The sequence below is a fragment of the Pithys albifrons genome, chromosome 1 (assembly GCF_047495875.1).
Source record: "Pithys albifrons albifrons isolate INPA30051 chromosome 1, PitAlb_v1, whole genome shotgun sequence".
NCBI classification, from domain to species: Eukaryota; Metazoa; Chordata; class Aves; order Passeriformes; family Thamnophilidae; genus Pithys; species Pithys albifrons.
In genome coordinates, this window is record NC_092458.1 from 60,079,324 (window position 1) to 60,101,168 (window position 21,845).

At 37.2% G+C, this 21,845-nt stretch overlaps 1 protein-coding gene across 6 annotated transcripts in view; it reads left to right on the forward strand.

Moving 5' to 3' along the window:
- The window catches only part of RNASEH2B (ribonuclease H2 subunit B), a 43,421-nt gene extending 21,842 nt beyond the window's left edge, over positions 1-21,579 (forward strand). For 2 of the 6 annotated variants that reach the window (XM_071551814.1, XM_071551841.1), the window contains exons 6-11: positions 4,045-4,109; positions 5,327-5,432; positions 8,405-8,483; positions 9,274-9,316; positions 14,367-14,447; positions 16,384-17,485. In XM_071551814.1, the coding sequence (XP_071407915.1) occupies positions 4,045-4,109; positions 5,327-5,432; positions 8,405-8,483; positions 9,274-9,316; positions 14,367-14,447; positions 16,384-16,491 (482 nt within the window). In that variant the 3' untranslated portion in view covers positions 16,492-17,485. The other 4 variants (XM_071551795.1, XM_071551803.1, XM_071551825.1 and 1 more) reach the window with 3 other exon arrangements.
- Positions 21,580-21,845: the final 266 nt, after the last annotated feature.

Sequence of the window (21,845 nt, forward strand, 5' to 3'; positions counted from 1 at the left end):
CCATTAAACCCTTAATCCCCAAGTGTCACATCCAGACACCTCTTGAACACTTTCAGAGATGGTGACTCCACCACTGCTCTATGCAACTTATTCCAATGCCTTACCACTCTTTCAGTGAAAAAAAAATTTCTAATATCTAATACGAAACTTCCCTGGCACAGCCTAAGGCCACTTCCTCTTGTCTTTCACTTGAGATATGGCATAAGAGAACAACCCTTACCTCAATCTCATTACAGCCTCCTTTCAGGTAGTTGTAGAGAACAGTGAGGTCCCCCCTGAGCCTTTTCTTCTCCAGACTGAACAAGGCCAGTTCCCTCAGCTGCTCCTCATAAATCTTGTGCTCCTGACTCTTCACCAGCTCCATTGCCTTTCTCTAGAAATGCTCCAGTACCTCAATGTCCTTTTTGAAGTGAAGGGCTCAAAACTGAACACGAGATTCAAGGCTGACTCACCATTGCCAAGGACAGGGAGAAAATCACTGCTCTAGTCCTGCTGGTCACACTATTTCTGATATAGGCCAGGATTGCATTGGCCTCCTTGGCCACCTGGTCACACTGCTGGCTCACATTCAGCTGGCTGTTGACCAGCACCCCCCAGTTCCTTTCAGCTGAGCAGCCACTCTTCCCCCAGCCTGCAGTGCTGCGTGGGGTTGTTGTGACCCAAGTGCAGGACCTGGCAGCTTTTGTCTTGGTCTACCTTCTGTATCCATTCTGATACTATATTTGTAGCTGTTATCTGTCAGAGCATCCTCTGATAAACTGGCTTCTGTTGGACAGTAGCAAAGATGCTTTGCTGCTTGGTTTTTTGCATTTTCAATAATGAATTCTGTACACCTATTCATCTGTGTTTTGCCAGCAAATTATATTAGCTGTTAAAGGAGTTACATTCACTTCCTGGGCTTTGGTTTGAAATGTAAAGTAAAAATTGCTTTTGTCACAAAAGCTGTACACATGTGCACACATCGGCTTTATGTGATATTTTTGGATGTTCTTAGGCATGTACCTGCATGTACATGGTGCTTTTTTCCTTATTCAGGTTTCATTTGGATTCAAAGTAACAGTGGGATTTGTTCTAAGGATTTTTATTTTTGTAGAACACCAGGAGTATTTTTAGGCAACAAACCTATTGGCACTTGCCTGTCTGTCATGTACAGATCACCCTTCTGTTTAATCCACTTCTATGTGTTTCATATTCTCATGTCTTTTATTGCCTGTAAAAAATACCAATATTATGACTTAAGGTACTCTTTTTTTAGCTCTTAAGACTTGTCCACTTTGTAGTCTTTCTTGTTTAAGGAGTAGAGTGTTAGGATAAGATGTATCTGTTGTGTTGAGGCTTCTGCAGCTCTATTCTGCTTGACAGAACCTTACAATATAATTATTTCACTCTTAATTTAATCATAAGTCATTTAACATCTGTCCAACAATTTCTTATCCCAGAGCACTCACAGTTTACACTTACTGAATTAGCAGAAAATCCACCTTCCCTGGCCTTAGATGAAGGTCACTGAAAATTCATTTAGCTGAATTAAATTCTAGGTTACCTGCTTTAGTAGTTGGGAAAAGGGTGTATAGCAACTCACTAAATCTAGGTGAAGCAGGTTGTTTGCTAATGAATGCAGATGTTGAAAGAAAGTACAATAGAGAAGGTTTAAGAAAAGGTTAGGAATTCCAGTTCTAGAGTGTTACTCTTTGTTTCATTTTGCAAGGCAAAAGCTGCACTGTAATCTTGTCTGATGTGATTAACATGAGGAGCCAAGAAAACTTACCTGATTAGAATAACCAAATAATATTGCCAAGCTTGTATTCCCAGAAGGTAGGAAAAAAGGGGCCATAGGAGTTTCAGAGTTATGGAAAACACTGAGAAAATGGATGTTAAAATGTGCTTTAGGCAGTTTGCTCAACAATACATCAGGGAAACTTCCAAGTCTACACAGCGATTACCCGATCGCTGAACATATTATTTAATTGTAGAACCACTTATATTCCATCTGTATTTCTTAGACCCAATCTTTCCAGATGTCTCAGACCAGTTTTATAGGCACCAGACACATTAGGGAACAAAAGGCTTTCCAATATATACTCATATTATCAAACATAGTCACTAACTCTCACCAATATCAAATGTGCATCACATGTTAAATCCACGTTCCAATATTGAATCCTTTTGTCAGCAGTTTGTGACTTTCATAACTCACTTTAATTCTTCAGAGGTCTCAAATATTGTCAGTTTCTAGAGTTTAATAGTCGAAACTGTCAAGCACACAAAATATTTTCAAACAAAGTGATCTCTGAAGGGTTCAGTGTAATTATTTTTCACATGTTTTAATGAAAATGGCTTCACAGTTCTTCATTTCCTTTCTCTCACTGAGTCACTCTGAATCATGCTGTTGTGGGGGAGTCTGCCTGGGAATCCAGACTAGAACTACTTTCCAGCATAGGTTTGGGGATGGTGCCTGAAGGATGTCCTTTCCTCGAACTTTTGTAGGTACGAGAGGAATCCACAAATTGTACTCATTGTACTTGAACCCAAACCGTGTTAGCCCTTTGAGAAGCAGGTTCAGGTATCCAGAGCCTTGCTCCATTTTCTGCTTCTTTTCTTTCAGAGCTATTTAGAAGCTTCTAAGTCCTAAAGGCTGCAACTAGCAATGGCGCAGCTAATTACTTTACCTGTAACTTATGATGAAGCAAAGTGTATATTAGTTTTTTTCATTTTTTGCTCTGAAGAATTTTTGCATTTTGCTATTTTACAACTGTTGAGGCAGATTTAAACTTTGTCTTGTAAACATCTTTCCTCAACCTCTCCATGCCTGCTATGATGCATACGGAAAGAGCACACAATAGTTCACTATTTATATGCAATTTGAAAGAGCCAAGATAAAACTCCAAAGAAGGAAATGCTGAAGGAATCATAAATAATATGTTGTTGTTTGCAAGGGGAGAAGGAAAATTCATGAACTGAGTTTTGGAATACGACACTGTATCAGTAAATGACATGAAACAGATGTAGGTATTTATGGGAATGGTATAGAGGAGATTAAAACTTACTGAAATATTTATTAAGGAAAAAAACTGAAACAGAGTGGGCTCCAGAATCTCCTGTGTAATCTTATTAGGCATCTCATTCCATTTCCCAAATGTAGCTTTCTGTGAAGTGACACTGAATTTTTATACTGAAATTTTTCGAGCCTTTGTAATTTTCTCTCTCTTTTACCTCAGCATTGTGAACTCACATATCTCCAGATAACTGATCACATGTGAACAGCAAGTGTTCATGATACTCTAGTTATGACAGGGGAAGCTCTCACTGAATTACATCATTGAGTTAATTTGTGTTGCTCCATAAATCATAAATGAATCATGTACTTCCTCCCATAACAAGTGTGTTTCACTATTTTGAATTCTGTAATTTCTTTTGATATTATACTGGATTATGTAAAAGGGGGAGAGAAGTAAAATTTCTGCTTTAGTAACTTTGTGACATGAGAGGGGAGAACTGATAGAGAAAGGGTTTACTGAAAGGGTGGATTTATGTTCAGTAACCAACTCTGTCCCAGCCCCCTACTAGGTGCTGGAATTCAATAATCAAAGAGTGAAGATAATATGTTTTGGTTTGGTTTGTTGTTTTGTTGTTTTTTTTTTTAAAGTCAGTTGTGGAACCAACATTTTGTGTTGTGAACTATGTAGTTAAAATGGCCAACCTGGTAACAAAGGGCAGTGAAGGTTTGGCAAACTGCAAGGGCTTAAGAAGAGTCTTAGTGAATTCAGGCAGCCCAAGATTACACATAAATAAATAAAATACGTGGTTTGCTGGATTAGATCCTAATTAAAGAATTCTCAAATTGTTCAGACTCATGCCTATCAGCTCATTCTGTTTATTTTTCTATGTTCCCAATATTTTTGAAACGTACTGCCCTGATATCAAACATGTCCAAGATACAAATCAACTTTCATGCTGTATCTACAATTTTAGGAGATTTTAAATGCATTGAAAAGGCAATCCAAACCAGACATAACTTTCTTCCCCTTACTTGTGTTTTCTTAGAGATTGGCAGTCAGAAATTCCATAAATACAGCCAAGAGAAGACACTGAAGTGGTTAAAGAAAAAGGTATTGTCTTTCTCTTCTGCTTTATGTTGAAAATGCAAATGGTTGTTAGGTTGTCCATTTCTGCATATGAGCCATGTGGTGTGCCTCAGTTCAAGGTACATGTCCTGTTCAAGAAGGACACACATCACAGTAAAGTTGTCACACTGGGGAGTGTGATCCTGTGTTAGAGATACTATAAGACATGTTGTGTTTTTGACAGGGCTGGCCACGAAAGGGATTCATGGGGTGTGGGGAGGCAGAAGAAGATGCTGTCAGCTTATTGCTGTAGTTTTTGCATGAGGTTAGGGGCTTGCCCTTTGCTTCATCCCCTACGTAGATAGGCTAGAGTAGAGCTTTGAGTGTTACAGCTTTTAAATTCTGCCATGCTTTGAAGCTGGACAGAAATGCCTTGGTTTTGTGCTACAAAATGTGTTTCCTGAAGTTTTGGCAGAGTCACTTAGAATGGTCCTAGTTTGGTTGCTGTTATCTTGATCCAATCATGCTGTTCAAGAGGTCTGTACAGAATGCCAAAAATAAGCTGTTGTTAAAGCTAAACTTAATGGGGTCTGTGTTTTGGTATAAAGAAGGTGAATTTTCATGCTACTCACACACATGTGCCCCTAATGTGATGCCACTCTGTAGAAAAAGGTGGTATGCATCACATGATACAAGAAAACCCTGTCATTTAAAGTAGTCAATACAAGCACAAAATCTATTCTGCTTCCTGCAGTGGTGAGGCATGGGGATACCTATTTTGGAATGATTACCTGAATATTTACATTTGAACATGTACCTACCTGTTTGTGGTGTTTAAAATTTCTTCTTCTGACAGTTATCTCTCTGTTGGATCCAAAATGGCAGTGCACTGTGAAGTCTTTCATCTTTGATTTCTGCTAGGACTGCCTCTGCAATCCAGCTGAGCTCATGCATTCTCTGTTCTGCGAGCAGGTGTATTTCTCACCTGTATAATCATGGCTGTTAAATCTGAGTGGCACATCTCATCTTAGGGTGCTACAAACCTGGTGCTGTGTTGCCAAGGCAATGTGTTCAAAGATATGCTAGTTTCTTTGGGTTTTTTGAGCTCATATGCTAGTCATTACAAATGTGTATTAAGTTTCACCACAGTCCATAACTTGAGTGTTTTATATGCTTGAAACAAAATTACAAGAGCTTTGTCACTGCGTGAACATGTGCATAGTGATACTGATACAGACATTTCATTCTTTGGTTTTCTATAGGTTAATCAAACAATGAAAGCACTTAAAAGCAACAATATACCAGTAGGTGAAAGGGTACTTGCAAGTACATTTATCAACAATAAACAGATCACAGATACTAAAGAAGGTAAGAAAACTAAACATTGTATTGAATTCCATTTTTGTGAAGTCACCTAAGTGGAGATAAAACACATGATTAGAAACTAAAATGTATTGAAATTAGCTTTTGCAGTACCTTTATTCCTCGTACAGAAAATTCAGTATACGTTGTTACTGTGTGCCTTGGCTTTTCCAAGTTCTTTGGTATCTTCATTGGATGACATTGTAATGAACAGCAGGTCTCAGCTGGGATTCTCTTGACTTCTCCATAGTTCAAGAAGAAAGCATTTTTCTCAGTGAAATATATGTTGAAGTGCTTTGCTCAGCTGAGACTGTCATAGACAATAGGACACATATTTATAATATATATAAGTATCCACCCAGTAAGTGTCTCAGTATTGGAACATGCTTCTTTTTATTATTATTTTTATTAGGATGCATAGAATATTAGCATTCATGGAATTCTTCAGAAATATGAAGGGATCTTGGGATGTCACAGTCACAGAGAAAAAGCTTCTGGTCCAAATATTGCTCTATGTGACAAATGGATAGAATGCACAAATGTATAATTATTAAGGGCAAAACTGCTGTGTATCAAATTGCCCTGAAATTGACAATCCTTTGTCAAAAAGTCTGGTGTGATCCTGTTTGCTTCTAGTCATCTTTTTTGCTGGGGAGAGCAATATCCCGAATGTTACTGGGATATGAAGTTCTATAGAGAAACCTGAAAATGGACTCAGAATAAATACTTTGAATGTTAATGAAAGTTAAGAGAAGTTTAGAGCAAGATGAACAGAAGCAAATTATTTCTTATTACAAAGATATTCAGAAGTCTTCATGCTGTTGAAAATTAAGGAGAAACAAAGCAACTTGCTGACAAAGTGGAAAATGAGCTACCAAGTAATGATATCAAAGGAAACAACATAAATTAGATTTAAGAGGCAGCTGGACAGTTTTATAGAACAGAGATTGTAATATATGGTTTTTAAAAAGAGGCAAAGCTGCAAAACTTGTGAGTGACTTCACAGTAACTTTTCATCCTTTTCCCCACCCCCATTTTTTTAAAGAAAGGGAAAAGCATGCTGACATCAACCATCTTGACTGTGCTTAAATACCTTTTCTCTGAGATTTGTAATTAAGTGGTTCATCTGCAGTGGCTTTTTTGACCTTGCTTCTTACTTACAGTGACATGAATATAATAGTCTTTTTAAAAGCCTTGTTTTTTGATGTTTAAGAGAGGAGCATTGAAATAAGGAATACTGGGGTTTAAAGTAGGTCAGTTTTGCAGGTAGTACCACTGTATGTGGAAAGGTGAAAACCAGGAAGTCAAATGGACATTACTCAACACTTGCTTCTAGTAAGACTAATTTTCTTGTCCAATCCTTTCACTGCCGTGACAGTGCAAATTTTTTTCTGTAAAAAACTGCTTTCATAGGGATATTTTGAAATTTCATTACCTTATAAATAGATGTGAACATGTAGGTGTTGTGCGGAAAAATACGGAAGCATATAATGAGGGCAAATATGGAAGTAAGGGGGTGTTAACATATGACATGTGAATATTTCATTCAGAAGACAAAAAAGGGAGGTGTGCAAGTATTCCTGACGTTTGACAGAAGGTTAGTAACAAAGCTAGACCAGGGAGAACATAGACTCCCAAGAAGGCAATAGGTAAAGGAAGACAGTAAAGATTGCTTCAAGGCAGAAATACACACAGAATGGATTTTGTATTTAGTACAAAATAATGGCAGTTGACTGAGACTACCATTCAGTGTCATAATGCAAGGAGTAAAATGATAGGAATATTTTTCCTAAGCAATAAATTGGACATATTAAGTGCTGAGATGAAGTTATCTTGTGTTGGAATTATATCTTATTCTCTGCTGACCCTAAAGTGGGCTTAGAGCGTAACAAATCCTGACAAATTCTAGGCAGTGGAGGAAGGAGAAGTGATACTAAAAAGTTACTGTGAATATAGTTGAAATGCATCTGCTGGTGACAGTTTGTTAATACTTCCTGTTTCAATGCCTGTTTCCATTGGGCTTTTTATATTATAAAAAAAAAGGGGAGGGGGGGAAACATCTCTGGCACTAGAAAATAGTTCTTGGCCACTCTGATGCTGGTATACCATGTGCTTCTGAACTCTCCAAGTGCGTAATCATGTGAGCTGAAAAGCTGGCCTGTTGTGGTTGGAATTCAGAGGTGAGATTTTAATGTCTGTCTGGTGAATGCTTCCCATACATAGATGTACTTACTCCCTAGCAGCATCAACAGCAGCAAGTTTAAAAAATCCAGCCCATGATCAGTAAGTGCCTGTGTAGAACGTGACCGGAAAAGATCTGGTTTTGGACTTCATATTATAAAAGGGTCACTTTTTTTTCCCAGTCTCTCAGAAAAACATTTACAGCAGGAGTGCCCTATACTGAAAACAGCTTCTAGTAGTTCATGTTTCCACAGATAATTATCCCATCTTGCCAGTGATGTTTAGATAGGCCTTGGCATTTTCTATAAAGTACTGAAAATTAGGTACAAGACTTTGAAATAGACTCATTGTCTCATCTAATTGTTTTCAGTTGAAGCCAGAAAATGTTCTTTAGTACTGAAGCCCTTGCCAAATAATTGTAAGATCCAGATGCTTTAAAATTAATGATTGCATGTTCTGTTGAGTCAGCTTTTTACTTTTGCAGGTTTGTAAAATTTAATTTCTTAAAAAAATACAGGATATCTAGTATTCTCAGACAGTGAACAGCTTTTGTAAGGTACATACAGCAGATATTAATAACATATGCTGACAAAGTGAGTGTAGTAAGTCTTTACTTTTTAAATAAACCTACAAGTGTCATATAAATTACTCAACACAGGGAGGCATCACAGTCTCTTACTATTAATTCAACCTTATGCTTTATGGTAGCATATGCAACATGGCTAAAACAACCTGATTATATAACATGAATGGTTTTTTTTCTCCTTTCTACTCCCCATTCTACTCTATTCCTGAAGACTACATACGGTATGCCCATGGGTTAATATCAGAATATATTCCTGAAGATCTGAGTAAGGAGTTGTTGAAATACTTAGGGTAAGTATTGTTCCAACCTAGCTAATAGTTTTATATAGCATGCATTACTGTAATTTCTATTGAATACTGAGATTTGTTCATCAAGGTTGCAGTGAATGACACAAGAAAATTTATATTTGTCACACTTTAAATATGATTTTTCAAATGTAGATTATGCCTTTCTGTTTTTCCTATGATGTTAAGGACCATGAGCTGATGGAGAGATGTAATCTTTAAGTTGGATATGTCTGTTAGTATAGTTGCATCATGAAACCATAAGTAATGCATCCTATTTATTTTAAAACAAGCAGGAAGGAAACGGAAAGAGTTAAAGCATTTTGTCCAGAATTGGTAAGCATGAGCAGCAGAACCAGGAGTACGGTCCTCATCTCCAGTCCTCTTTTTCCTTTTCCCTACTCATTCAGTGCTGCTGGGGTTTGACTTTACATATCTAACATGTGTTAGTTTAAATCTGGACGGTGAGCCAGCATCCTCATCTTGGTATTCCCTGTCGGCAGGAGCCTTTGCTTGGGGCATCACTGGGATTCTGCACCTACTCCTCAGTTCAGTTCTTTTCAGAGAGGGTTCTGTTGTGGTTGCCTGTGGAAAGGTGTACAATTTGTACCTTGACGCCCCCCTTGAAGCTGAACAGCGTCATGAGTCAGAAATACAGAGTTTGTGAGCTGCTGTTTTGCAAGTACTTGCCATATGCAAGCATATCAAAGTAGCCTTTGTGAAGAAGGAGTTACATTCTTTAGGTTGCTGCAATCCACCTGTTTTAATTTATAACTTGAAATCTTTTGTTCTGCAGGCTTCCAGAACTTAGAAGCCCAGCATCAGAGCCACCACTGAAGGTAGGAGAACATGAATATATTGATGGATACATTGTTTTGTAAGGTAATTTCTCAGATATATTGTTAAAACTAGGCCAGGCCAGGCACAGGGTACAATACAGTAAGTAAGTTTGCCTTGTGAAAGCCAGTGTAAAACAACACAAAAAATTTACCAGATAACTCATATTTTTTAATAAGGAATATTTTGGTTGGTTTTCTTGCTTAAAAAAGGGGAGGGAAAGAGAGAGACATATTTTATGGGTTTGGTCAGCAGTCTTTTCATACGTGTTTTGCTTATTTAGTTTTATTGAGGTTGATGGGACAGTATGACCTCATAGGTTTTCTTTCGTATATAATTTATGAGGACCCTGAAAGGGACCTTCTGGGTCATGGATTTCCAGACAACCATATTGGATAATCTCTCGTACACTGACCATTCTTCACTGTGAGTCTCATTAGGACTTTTTATTTCCATTACTTGGAAGACTGTTCTGTAACCTCATTCCTCTGATGCTCAGAAACCTTTCTGTAAATTCCACCTTGAATTTATTCATGGCCAATTTAATCCCTTATGCTTTTGTGCTAACTGTATCATTGTTTTTTTAAATTTAAGTGGCTCTTTTCCCTCCCTAACATTAGTTCTCTCAATGTGTAAAGAGAAAACATACATCTTTTGTATTTTCATTTGTGAAGCCAGCTTGGTTGTGTAAGATGGGTTCTCCATTTCCTCTTCGTTGCCAGCAACATTTCTTTACACCTATTCCAAGATGAATTCAATTGTTTCAAAGCAGGTGACCGGAATAATATATTTTTATTTCTGATAAAACCTTTATGCATATAATATGATGGCATTTTTCCCTTCCTGTTTTATCTAGAAGTACTTTGTCCCATTAGAGATTAGAATCCCACTTGCCTCTATTGGTGCATGACGTACCAGATAGCTCTCAGTCATGCTGTGAACAGTTAAGACACACAGTTGGCTTTTTTTCTTCTCCTCAGTTTTGACTTGATCAGTATTCATATTTACAAGAAATTCATTGAGTTAGCTGCTGTGTACGTGATATTTTACTTCTGTACATTTAATCTGTTTTTAATACCTCTAGTCTTGAAGATACCCTGGCTTTTCCTTCACAATGTTAAAAGTTATTTAGCTATTCATAATGCTACTCAGTGGTGTACACTCAGCAAATATTAGCATTCTCTTATCTTTAATTAGCAGTTAATGAACATTTTGAATAGGTATTGTTCATGGCAGTCCACTAGTAATATCCATCTGATCCAGTGACATCCCTTTCTGCATTATTTATCTTTATTTCCCTTTTACCCAGTTGTCTACCTACCTTAAAATTCTTACATGGTATTTATTTTCTATAATTTCAGTTGATTAAGTGGCATGATGTCAAGTCCTCTGGCAATCCTTCACATTTTCTGTCACCAGAAAATGTGTTATATTTGAGAAAGTAAAGATAAGTCAGTAGGCATTACCTATGTTTAGGTTTCATGCTGAGAACTGTGGTTGTTCAGCCTGGAGAAGAGAATGCTCTGGGGAGACCTTATGGCACCTTCTGTTTCCTAAAGGGAGCTACAACAGAGCTGGAGGGAGACTTTTCACCAGGGCATGTAGTGATAGCACAAGGAGGAATGTCCTCAAGCTGAAAGAGGGTAGCTTTAAATTGGTTATGAGGAAGAGATTCTTTACTGTGAGGGCAGTGAGGCACTGGAACAGGTTGCCCAGAGAGGTTGTGAACTTGCCATCCCTGCATCCCTGGCAGTGTTCAAGGTCAGGCTGGATTGGGCTCTGAGTAACCTGGTCCAGTCGAAGGTGTCTGTGCTCATGGCATGGGGAGTTGGAACTACATGATCTTTAAGGTCCCTTTCAACCCAAACCATTCAATGATTCAATGGTTCATTTACTCTTTAATTGTTCTTCCTTCTTTTACTTCCTCCCCCTCTGTTCTCCTGAGGCCGACTATCACTTTTTCCTCGTCTTTACATATAGATGAGTTTTTGGGTATTGTGCAACAATATGGTCCCTACCTGACAGAACATTTGCCAGGTTTTGCCTCTAGTTCTGTGATTTCTGAAGCAGTCTCCCAACAGGGTCAGCAAATTGAGTTTTACTTCTACCTTGAATAGGGGGATTTCTAGTCTCTTTTCTGCCCCTCTGTTTAACCTCTCAATCTTTATTGAAAGTGATTTACTGAGGCAAAAGATTTCTTCCATTTTGGATTTACATCTAGATTAACTTGAATATCTATCCAATTCTTACACCATAGCAGCTTCACTTTTTCTTTTTTAATTCCCTTCTGCCTCTGTGGCTAAACAACCTTGTACTGTTTGTTTTAATTCCCTTTCCAAGGTCTAACTCAGCTTGACTTTTTGGCAGCTTTCACTTAATCCCAGTATTACCTGACCCCTAAACCAACTCTTTTTTCTTTTTTTTTTTTTTTTTTTTTGGCAGTCTTTTTTTCCCCATTCATTGTAGAATTCTGCTTACACCTAGTATCATTTGGATTTTTGGGGGGAGGGGCGTGGAATATGTGTGCATCTGTGTGAGCAATGAGGCACCTTCATACTGTTTAGTCTGAGAAGTTCTTCCCTTCAAGATTTTTTTACCTTGTTTGAAGTAAAAGATCCCAAATCACTTCTTTTTCTTCTACATTCCCAGTGTCCTCCTCACACATCAAGTCCCTTTGCTTTGCCTTAGGCAAGTAAGGCACATGGTTTGCTAAGTTTTCCTCTCTAGCACCAAAAACCCCACTTTTGATTATCCTTTCCATTTAATTTAAACTGAGGCACTCAGTGTCTACCGAAACCAAGTTACTTGCTACACTGGCCTTTCCTGCCATGTCGATGCTACTTACCAAAACAAAGTCTAAAATAACCTCTTTTCTGGCTGGTTCAGTGACTGTTCTGTTAAGCAGCATGTCAGCTAGCACATACAGAAATAATTGAGCCCTACTGTTATTAATAGCATTTGTTCTCCAATGTATATCTGTAGATATGTTATTTCCATGTGGCTGGACAGTTGTTCTGGCTGCACGGTTACTTGGCCCTTTGATTCAGTTAAGAATTATCTTTATGCATTGCAAGAAATATTAAGCACACATCAAGAGCCAACTGATATTCATTAGCTGTATAAGCATATTAGAGTAACTGTATTAAACTGCATGTGATGTACATTACATATTATGTATGAATAGCTTTTATACCATTGGGATAGTTCTGAGAATCTATTTTTAAAAACAGTTTTATTTCAGCAGTTTGGTTACAGAGGAAATGAGGCTTAGAACTGTTCAGTTGTTGGGCAGTGAAATCTTGCTGAGGATCTGATTGATTTCCAGAGCACTAACCAGAGTGTGTATGATCTTGCTGTGTTTAAGTCTTTGCAACTTTAGGGATTAAAACAATCTCAGAGGAGCAAGGTAGAGTTGTATTCTGAAACAACTAGGGTCCTTCAGACCATTTTTATTCACTTGGGTTGACATTTCTCTTCATGAGGGCAAGCTGCATTGGCAGACATAATATATGATTGTTACTAAAGAAGGAGGTTCTAACATATTTCCTATTTGGTAAAGTAACTGCATGTTTAGAAGTTATGTTAAACTCTGAAGGGAAGAGAGATTCAGAAAAATCAGTGATTAGCAAAAAATCAATGACATTCTCTTTTAGAACAAGAGCAAAGTGGGTACAGTCTGGACTTTGTGATTGAATGATTCAATCAAAGTTGCATGTTCTTTGTATTAATTCTAAGCCATTGATTTTGTGTTGTAACCATCATACTGTCCAGTTTGTCAGCACAGGGAGTCTGGCCATTGGCAAATGATGAGAGACATTTACAAAGATCATGTAGGCTTTGCTACAACTAAACAGCAAATGTTTTGCTGAAATGCAAACATTTTTATAGTAAGTTTTAAAAACTTGTTTATCAGATTCCAAAAAGAGGAGAAAAGTAATTATTCATTAGATTGTCACTTGAAAATGTAATCACAGCACAGTAAACAGCCTCCTAGAGAGCCTGATCCAGATTCCATTGAAATCAAAAGAAAAGGCTGCAGTTGGATCTGGTTCTAAGAGCTGAGAAATCTAAGCTGCAGACCTGGCTTCTGTGCCAAAGAGAGAGAGGGAGGGGGAGAGAGAGAGATATCACAAGCACCATAAACAAAATGAATAAAACAGGATCTTAAAATGTATGGTACCATCCAAGTTGCTTGCAAAATCGCTCTCTTTGGCACAAAAACTAGGAAGGCCATGGTCTAGATTTCACAGGATATTAAGGACAGGGTAGTAATATCAGATATATAATAATAATAAAAATGCAGTGCTGTAAAATACTACATACTTTTTTTTTCCTTTTGGAAACATACCAGAAAGTTTTTACCTTTAAACTAAACACATGCTCACAGTTTATGGAAAGAAATATTCATTTTTACGGCCTGATCATGTGAGGTGCCGAAAACCATTCACTTGCATTATTTCTGAAGTTAGAAGGCACACAGCACATGGAGAGTCAAACTTCATAATATGCTGTTGGATTCAAGTGATGAAGCAGTTAGTGGAGCTATGTCAGTGTTTCACTGTTGCCAAACTGTAGAAACTAATTAACTCTAAAGGCCATGAACAAACAGATAGTAGACTACATGATGATCCACTTGTGTTGGTAACACTGGAGTTGCTGCACGTTTCCATGAGATCATGGGGACCAGAGTCTAGGTTCCTTGACTGTAAGGCACTAACTTTCAGCAGCTGCTCCCTAAAGTTCTCTAAATAGACTCTGACTCTAAAGTCACAATCATGGCTGATTTCTAAAAGTCATTCTTCAGAAGACTAGGAAGAAAATGCCTCCCATGACACGGAACGATCCCTTCTGAATGCTGTAGAGACAGTATATATTCACATGTCAAGAAGATGATTGCAGAGAGAAATTTTCCACTCTTGCTGCCGATTCTTCAGTTGATTGCCAGTCCTGTTTTGGTGCTATGGTTACATTATAAAGCCAAAGCTTTGAACTTCCATGTGTGTACATCATAAAAGTGGTTGACAGAGCAACTTCCTCACTCTAACGTTTCAGAAAATGAAATGGTCAGATGTCCCTGTGGAACCAGAAGAAGACTATACTAAGCTTAACAGTGACAATCTGAAAACCAAAAAGGTAAGCAAGTCTTGCACTGATGCATGTTTTGCTAAAGCGTAGGTTAATATAAAATATTAGCACAGAGTGCTTAGCTTTCTCCTCCAAAACACATCAGAAAAACAAATACAAAATTGTCTTATATCTGTATCTTATATCTCTTTGAACATTTTATTCAGATTTAATTTTGACTTAGACAGTTTTAATTTCCCATTCTGAACTCTTCTATACTATTACTGCTTGGCTGTATTTGACCAGTGAACATTCCAGTGAACCTTACAGACTTAGACACATGTGTTAAGTTGTTCAGCTAATGTTTACAGATTTCTTTGAGATCTTTAGATAAGAAATCCTGTGGCTTAGTGATAGCAACTGTTAAATTTCAGTTACTTGAAAAAGAAATGAAGATGGCAGCATTTGCTTAAATTCCAAGGGATGCTAAGACAGGCCTTATTTTTACCTAGAAATATTGCTCGTGCACTTACTTATGTCAACTTAATGAAGTTAAATCAACACAGAACTTACTGATTGCCAGCTCCAGTGCAAGTTTAGAGGCCAGTTCAAATCTGAGTCCAGCAGTGCCTGCCACTGTACTCTTCCTAGGAGAGCAACAGAGATGTGCAAAGAAATAGATCCTGTCTGTGTGTGCCAAAGTTGTGAGGCTTGTACTGGCTTATTTCTCTGAACATTGAAATAAAATGAATCTTCCTCCAATCCATCAGGAACCAAAAAGGCCCACTGTGCTTGTCTTGTGACCTAATGCTGACCACTCGTTAGCCCTTTGCAAAGAGAAGCAGCTGGTGACAGATGCATTCCTTCCTCCCCCCAAGGCCCCCAAAGTTTTTATAGTCAGTGCACATTCTAGTTCTGAGGCAAGAGGATTGCCCCCTAAGTGAAGGTGATAAATAGTTTAAAATACGCATGTTTCCCCCTTCTCCCATTATATACCTATAGCTTTTGAACTTAGCATAAAGACAGAATTAACTGAGGAGAGGTAATTCGTTTTAATATAAATATGTTTTACTTCTGAAATAATGAAGCACATTGATGAGAGAATCTGGGAAACAAAAGATAGCTCTTGGACTCTGTACAGTGTGCTGCTCTTTTTTAAATACTTTGGCAGTGGTTTTGTTTGTAGAGTAACACAGACAGTCATACTGTTCCTGCGTATCTCCATCCTATCCATAACCATCTAGCTGATCCCAAGTATTGTAATTGTGAAGTCCTGCAGACTGAGGAGCATCATAAAGAAAGGTCAATGCAAAGTTTTCTTAATAGGGAAAGCAGCTACAGATTTAAAACATAATGTTTTAAAATATAAGAAAGAAAAGAGATCAGTCCTATAAAATGTGGCTCATAAAATGTGTTTTAGGTGTAGAAGTCTGGGAAGTTGTTCCAGTGGCCTCAAAAGTACTTTGCAAATGTTAGTTACTTTCTTCATTCCTAGTTCTTCCATCTCTTTTCCCATTATTTCACTGTGCATAGAGTCTTTGATAGTAAATCAGTGTGAATTATTCATCATCTGTAATGCAAGTGTGTAATTCAGCTTGCTGACAGCATAATCACGAGATTGAGTCGGAGGGTACAGTATGCATCTGTTACATTGTATGCATTATTCCTCCTAATGTACAGTCAGGGATTATCCCAAAGAAAACATTTGATTTGGGATACCTCATTCTGCAGAAAGGAAAGATGTTTCACCTCCTTGCCCTTGTAATTGGTTTTCTATCTTTGTCTGAGGTTAAGTAATTCCTGGCAAGTATTTTTCAGTTTGAATAATCTCAAATTTGTTTTTAAAGGTCTTTTTCATACAATTCAAGCCTGCATAATATTATCTTTACTGTTACACACTAAAACAGCAATTCTTGCTTGACTTCTGTACTTAGGAGTTTGTAGCATATATTCCCCCTCTATGGAGTTGCTGTTTAACTGTTTTTGTTTATCATTTCACTAACAGCCAAACACCAAGATGTCTGCAGCACAGAAGGCTCTGGCCAAAGTTGATAAGAGTGGAATGAAATCCATTTCTACCTTCTTCAGCTCCAAACCTAAAGCATCAAAATAAAGACCTGTTCTTGAAAGAGTTTTATACAATGATTATTTTTATGTCAAGTTAAAGATGTCTCCTGGGGGATTTTTTATGTATAGTGTACGTGGGGTGTGTCTGGTGGAGTGTGATGAGGAGGTCCATCAGGCAGCATGGCACAGAGCTGTTGTGCCTTAGTGAGGCCAGGCAGTACTATGCAGATATTCCATCCTGGCTCAGGAAGACAGTCTAGCTGCTTTACCATGGTCCTGTCTTCTGTCTAGCATCGTATCATACTGTACTGCTGCTGCTTCTAGGGCAAGCCCAGTCAAGGCCACCACAGAGCTCCATTACACTTCATGCTAGGCTGAAAATGTGACCTCCTTGTATCTGTTTTTTGCATTCATAAGGAGGCTTATTTTTTGAGACTTTCTGAAATTTTTTACACAGTATTATGTGAGTGTAAGATGGCATTGTTACATTTTTATTTTGACACAAGTCTAAGTGCTGATGTAAGCATTGTCTTTGGTGGCAATTTATCAAGGCAAAGATACTGTCTATATTGGGATTTGGGTTGTTTTCAGTATGCTAGAAAGGAATTGCAATAAATGTCAATGTACATGTAATGCAATAAAGTGCTTTGTATAACAAACGTGTGCTTGTTGTATTTGCTGTATGTTTCAAGAGTTAGTTTAGATTTCAGGACATTTCTTAAGGGGTTTTGGTATTTTCCTGTTATATAAATTGTAATCCTTAGAGTTACGGCATCTCTTTGGCTTACGTGATAAATCTCTTAGCACATAGCAATGTAGGGGTATTTTTGTGTTTAGTTCCCAGGTCCTTATGAAAATAATTAGGGAAAGATTGATTTAAAGGCAAAAATGGGTGGGGGGGTTTTAAAAAGCATATTTGGAGCTGGATTCAAAAGCTTAAATATGAGCGTCTTAGATAAGGTTTAGTTTTGTGAAGTTTTGCACAAGGTAGTACTGTTACTTAAAATGCACTACCCACTCTTTTCTATGTTCTTTCCTCATTGCAGAGTATTTCTGTATATTTGGAGGGATGGCTGATGTTGCAACTTTTCAGATCTACGGAATTGAAAAAGAAATGGAGGCACTGTGATCATTTGTACAGATCTAGTCAGTTCTTCACAACACTTGGTTGCATCCACCAGTTGTCCTCAGTCATTACTGTGGATGAGCTACAATGTGTATTTTTGAAAGACAAATGTCATTCTTTGCTACTTCAGCTCAGTAGAATCTGCCTGTATCCTTTGATAATGTTTCAGAGAAACTAGGGTGTTCTCCTTTTGAGTAACTTAAACAATTTTCCTTCTTCAGACTTACTTGCTGCCTTTTGCAACCCTTGAATTACAGTGGTGTCTGTTAGGTTGAAGAGCTCTATGGCATTTTCTTCCAGCCAGAAATAAGAAGCTTTGCTGTGTCCTTTGCAGTTATTGTTGGGGTTCATATGCCTTTCAGACTGGTGGGGTTTTTTGAAGCTTTGGATGTAGTTTGGGGAAGTCAGTATGGTTAGAATTCCAGATAGAGGTAAATACTTGGAAATCTATGGAATAATAATGATAACTAATGTTGGGTGAGCCCAGAATGAGCAGTTGCAATCATGAACAGGAAAGATTAAATTTTTGAAAATTTTTCAGCCTAGCCCAGCAGTTTATTTGACAGTGAAAGAAACCCCTCAACATCACTAAAATGCCAGATAATACTGTGAGGGAAAAAAAAGTAAAAAGGACAGGCACATACTGTCATGTTAATGAAGAAGTTTTGTGCATTAAGCACCATGTAAAGGGGGTGTTTTGGTAGAAGAAAGGAGTTGTGTATCTAGTAATGGAAAGCCAATTCTGAGCACTAGAAGATGCTGAGAAAGCAGACAAGTGTGGGATGGGTATTTGATTGGAAAACCAAGAATGGGAGAGAGGTACATTAGAAACAGTAATTAGGAGGTAGAACATATACATAGTAGAAACTCTTCCAGATATTTAAATCTCCTCTTTTTAGGGGTTTGCATTTTAATAGTTCAAAAGTTTTGTGAAATAAGTTTTGGAAATGCATCTTTTCTATGACTGAACTGTTCGAGAACCTTCTAAGAAAACATACCTGTTTCTTTAGTTAGAATTTGGAACAAGAGGACAAATATGATAGAGATGAGAGGCCTTCATGCTGACTTCTGATCTGGACTACCACATGGGTTTTTTTCTTAGTCTATGTATGACTTTCACATCTGTGGCCACACTCAAGGGCTAAGTCTAGAGTTCTTCCTCTGTGCATAGATGCATTGTGCATTGTGTCACATCTCGACTTCAGCTGTCAGCTATGCTGTAACTTACAACAACAGTGATTTTTTATTAGTGACTGTGCTTTTGGTTGAACAGGAATTTGTGCATGACAAAAAAAATAAGCCCATTTCCAAAAGTCATTAGAGCTTTCATGTGAAAACAAAAACTCTTTTCCCTTTAGGAAAACATGAAATACATTTAGTAACTTTGAAACTTCCTCAACATGTAGCTGTAAGAAGTTACGAAGAGCTTATGGTGCCAAGTGCATAAAACAATATTTCCTACCACAATGAGGATTTAAATATAGTTATTCTGCCTGGCCAGCAGTAGCAGTAGGTCATTATGAAGTGCTGCTTTGCTATTTCTTCTTTTTTAGCGTAGTATGAAACAATATGCCAGCACCATTATAGAAATGTGGTTTTACTTTATTTCTGTTTCTGGGTTAACATGACATCTCTGCATGTTCATGTAAATATCTGATGAGTTGTTATGCTTTTATAGTTGTTTTTTGGAGGATTAAGCAGCTCTTACATTTTCACTTTTTTAGACTTCACATAACAAATGGATTGACATCAGTGGGCATGGAAATCCAAGCACTGACTTAGGGATATGTAAGGGTCAAACTGGCACATCATTTTCAGTCTTAAGTAATGAACTTAGATGTCTGAAGTGACAATTGGTGATTTGAATATTTTCAGTGGAAAAGGCAGCACAGTTGGCAGAATTTGTGTTCAGATCTGAAATCTGGAAGAGTTCAGTGATGCTTGTTTTCAGGTGTTCAGTTGCATCTGACAATGTTTATTAGAGGAAAATTAAATACATGGGCGCTTATTTGAATAGAGTAATGTTTATGACTGGAGTTTTCTCTTTCCTTTGTAGATGCTTGTGAAAAGACATGCAAAGAAGAAATGAAAGGAGCATAAGGAGACTTGCTAATACTATTTTAACTTGCCATAATCTCAAAGCTGCTTTTAAAGGCTTTTTTTACACTCTTTCTGAAAGTAAATGCTTGAAGTTAGACATGCCCTGTTCCAAGAAAAAGCAAATCTCAGCAGATTAACATTGTTAAATATGCGGTGTGTTAAACATGCACTGCTTCAAATTTTATAGCTTATACACTATTGGTCTATCGGGCCCTTCCAGGAAAGCACTTACGAGCATGCCTAATGTTAAGCACATGAGCAGTGATCTTAAAGTCAGCAGTGTTGTTCATGTGGGTAAGTGCTTTGCTGGATCAGCGCCTAAAGTCTTGTTAGGTGCTGAGCATCCTGATCCATATCCAGAAAAGCACTTACATCCGTGCTTATCTTGAAGTGGAAGAGCCAGTCTCATATTTGTGCATTAGTATTCACCATAAAATCTCTCTTGGCACAATGACTCATATGCTTAAAATTAAGCACCTGCCCAAGTATTTTGCAAGGTCAGACCAACTGCATCCTTGAGCAAGTCTTAAATACTGCATTTTCTATTAATTTCCCTTTTAATACTAATTTTTAATAGAATATATTATTTTAGTGGCAATAATTACAAGTTTTAGAAGCTGTATAGCTAAATGTGTTGTATGCAATTTTCTGCTTTCTTTTTCAAAACCTATCCAAATCCAGCAAAGTCCTTTATGGACTAGAAGTCCAATGTTCAGACACAGAATCAACCAAAATGGAAAAAAAGTTAACTCTGATTTTTTAGGACATTTACATTTTTTGAAATAATTTCATTGAGTTTGATTTACATGATTTTGTCCAAAGGTGTCACCTAGATTGGGTTGTGGAGACAGTCCGACTCTTTAAGTGCTAAAGCTTCAGGTGGGTTGTATGTTCAGAAGGGCAGATGGAGAGGCTGTATTTTTTTATTTTAATTGTTTTATTCTAAGAGATTGAAACCTTATAAATGTGTATAAAATAACATGTACATTTTTTATTGGGAGCTAAATCAAAACCTATGTAATCCTTAAGGTAAAAAAAAAAGGCCTAATTATAATATTTTTTATTCATGTAAGAGACACTTTCTGTGGAGTGAGTTTCAACTAAAATGTCAAACTGAGTCTACATAAAACATGCAGAAAATGAATGCTAGTGAGATCCTTAAGTGATCTGTGTCAGATGTAGTCTGACGTTTTTATTTTAAATACCTGTTTATCACAGTACTGTTAATATCTAAGTGTTCGCTAGAAAACTTTTTTAAATTAATACTTTACAGGATTTTGAACATAATGACTGTGTACTTCTGTAAATTCTAACTGTGATCCCAGTTCACAGACACCTACAGCAAATGACCAAAAGCTCTAAAACTTGAATATATTTGAAGCATTCTAGATAAGAAGTAAAGAAATAGTTTACATCTACTCTGGCAAATTCTGCCTAACTTAAAGGAGACCTCCAAGAAGAGTTTATTATGACATTGCTGAAAACTAAATTGTAAGACAGAGGCAATAGCTTATCAACTTTCTTTTCAACTGAGTTGGATCAACTCTTTCAGAATATGAAAATCCTGAACTTTTAACTATTTAGAAATCATACATGAAAGTAAATGTTTTCTGAATGCCTATTTTAGAAATTTGCACTGAATTATTTTTGTTACTATTATGCTTGTCTGGTTAAGCAACGTGCACTTTCCCTTTTCAAGGAAAAAATATTTATTTTAACATCGTTTTCTAGGCAGTTCTGCACGAATATTATATGGGTCCAAGATGAAATTTCTGTTTTTCTAGCTTACATTAAAAAATGCTTGATGTATGAATACAATGATGTATTTCAGTAAAATGTGATTCTATTTTTTGGTAAGATTTTATTTTTAATTCATGTACAAGAAAGAAATAAATGTCTTTGGAACAATTTGTTGATTTTTTCTTTATTAATTTCACAGAGAAATGCAAACTAAAATGCAGTGCAGTCAGGCTACTAGTACTGTTAGGCTCCACAAGGTAGTCAGTAATTCTTAGACTGAGTTGAAGGAAATAGTGAATTCTAAGTTAGATATGAATCCCAAAGTTCAATTAAGACAGATTCTGTGAAGCAATGAGGGTAATCCCTGAGGGTGTTACTGTACAAATGTTATAAAGAAAACCCATTTCTGTATACATATAGTTGTTGGCCTACAT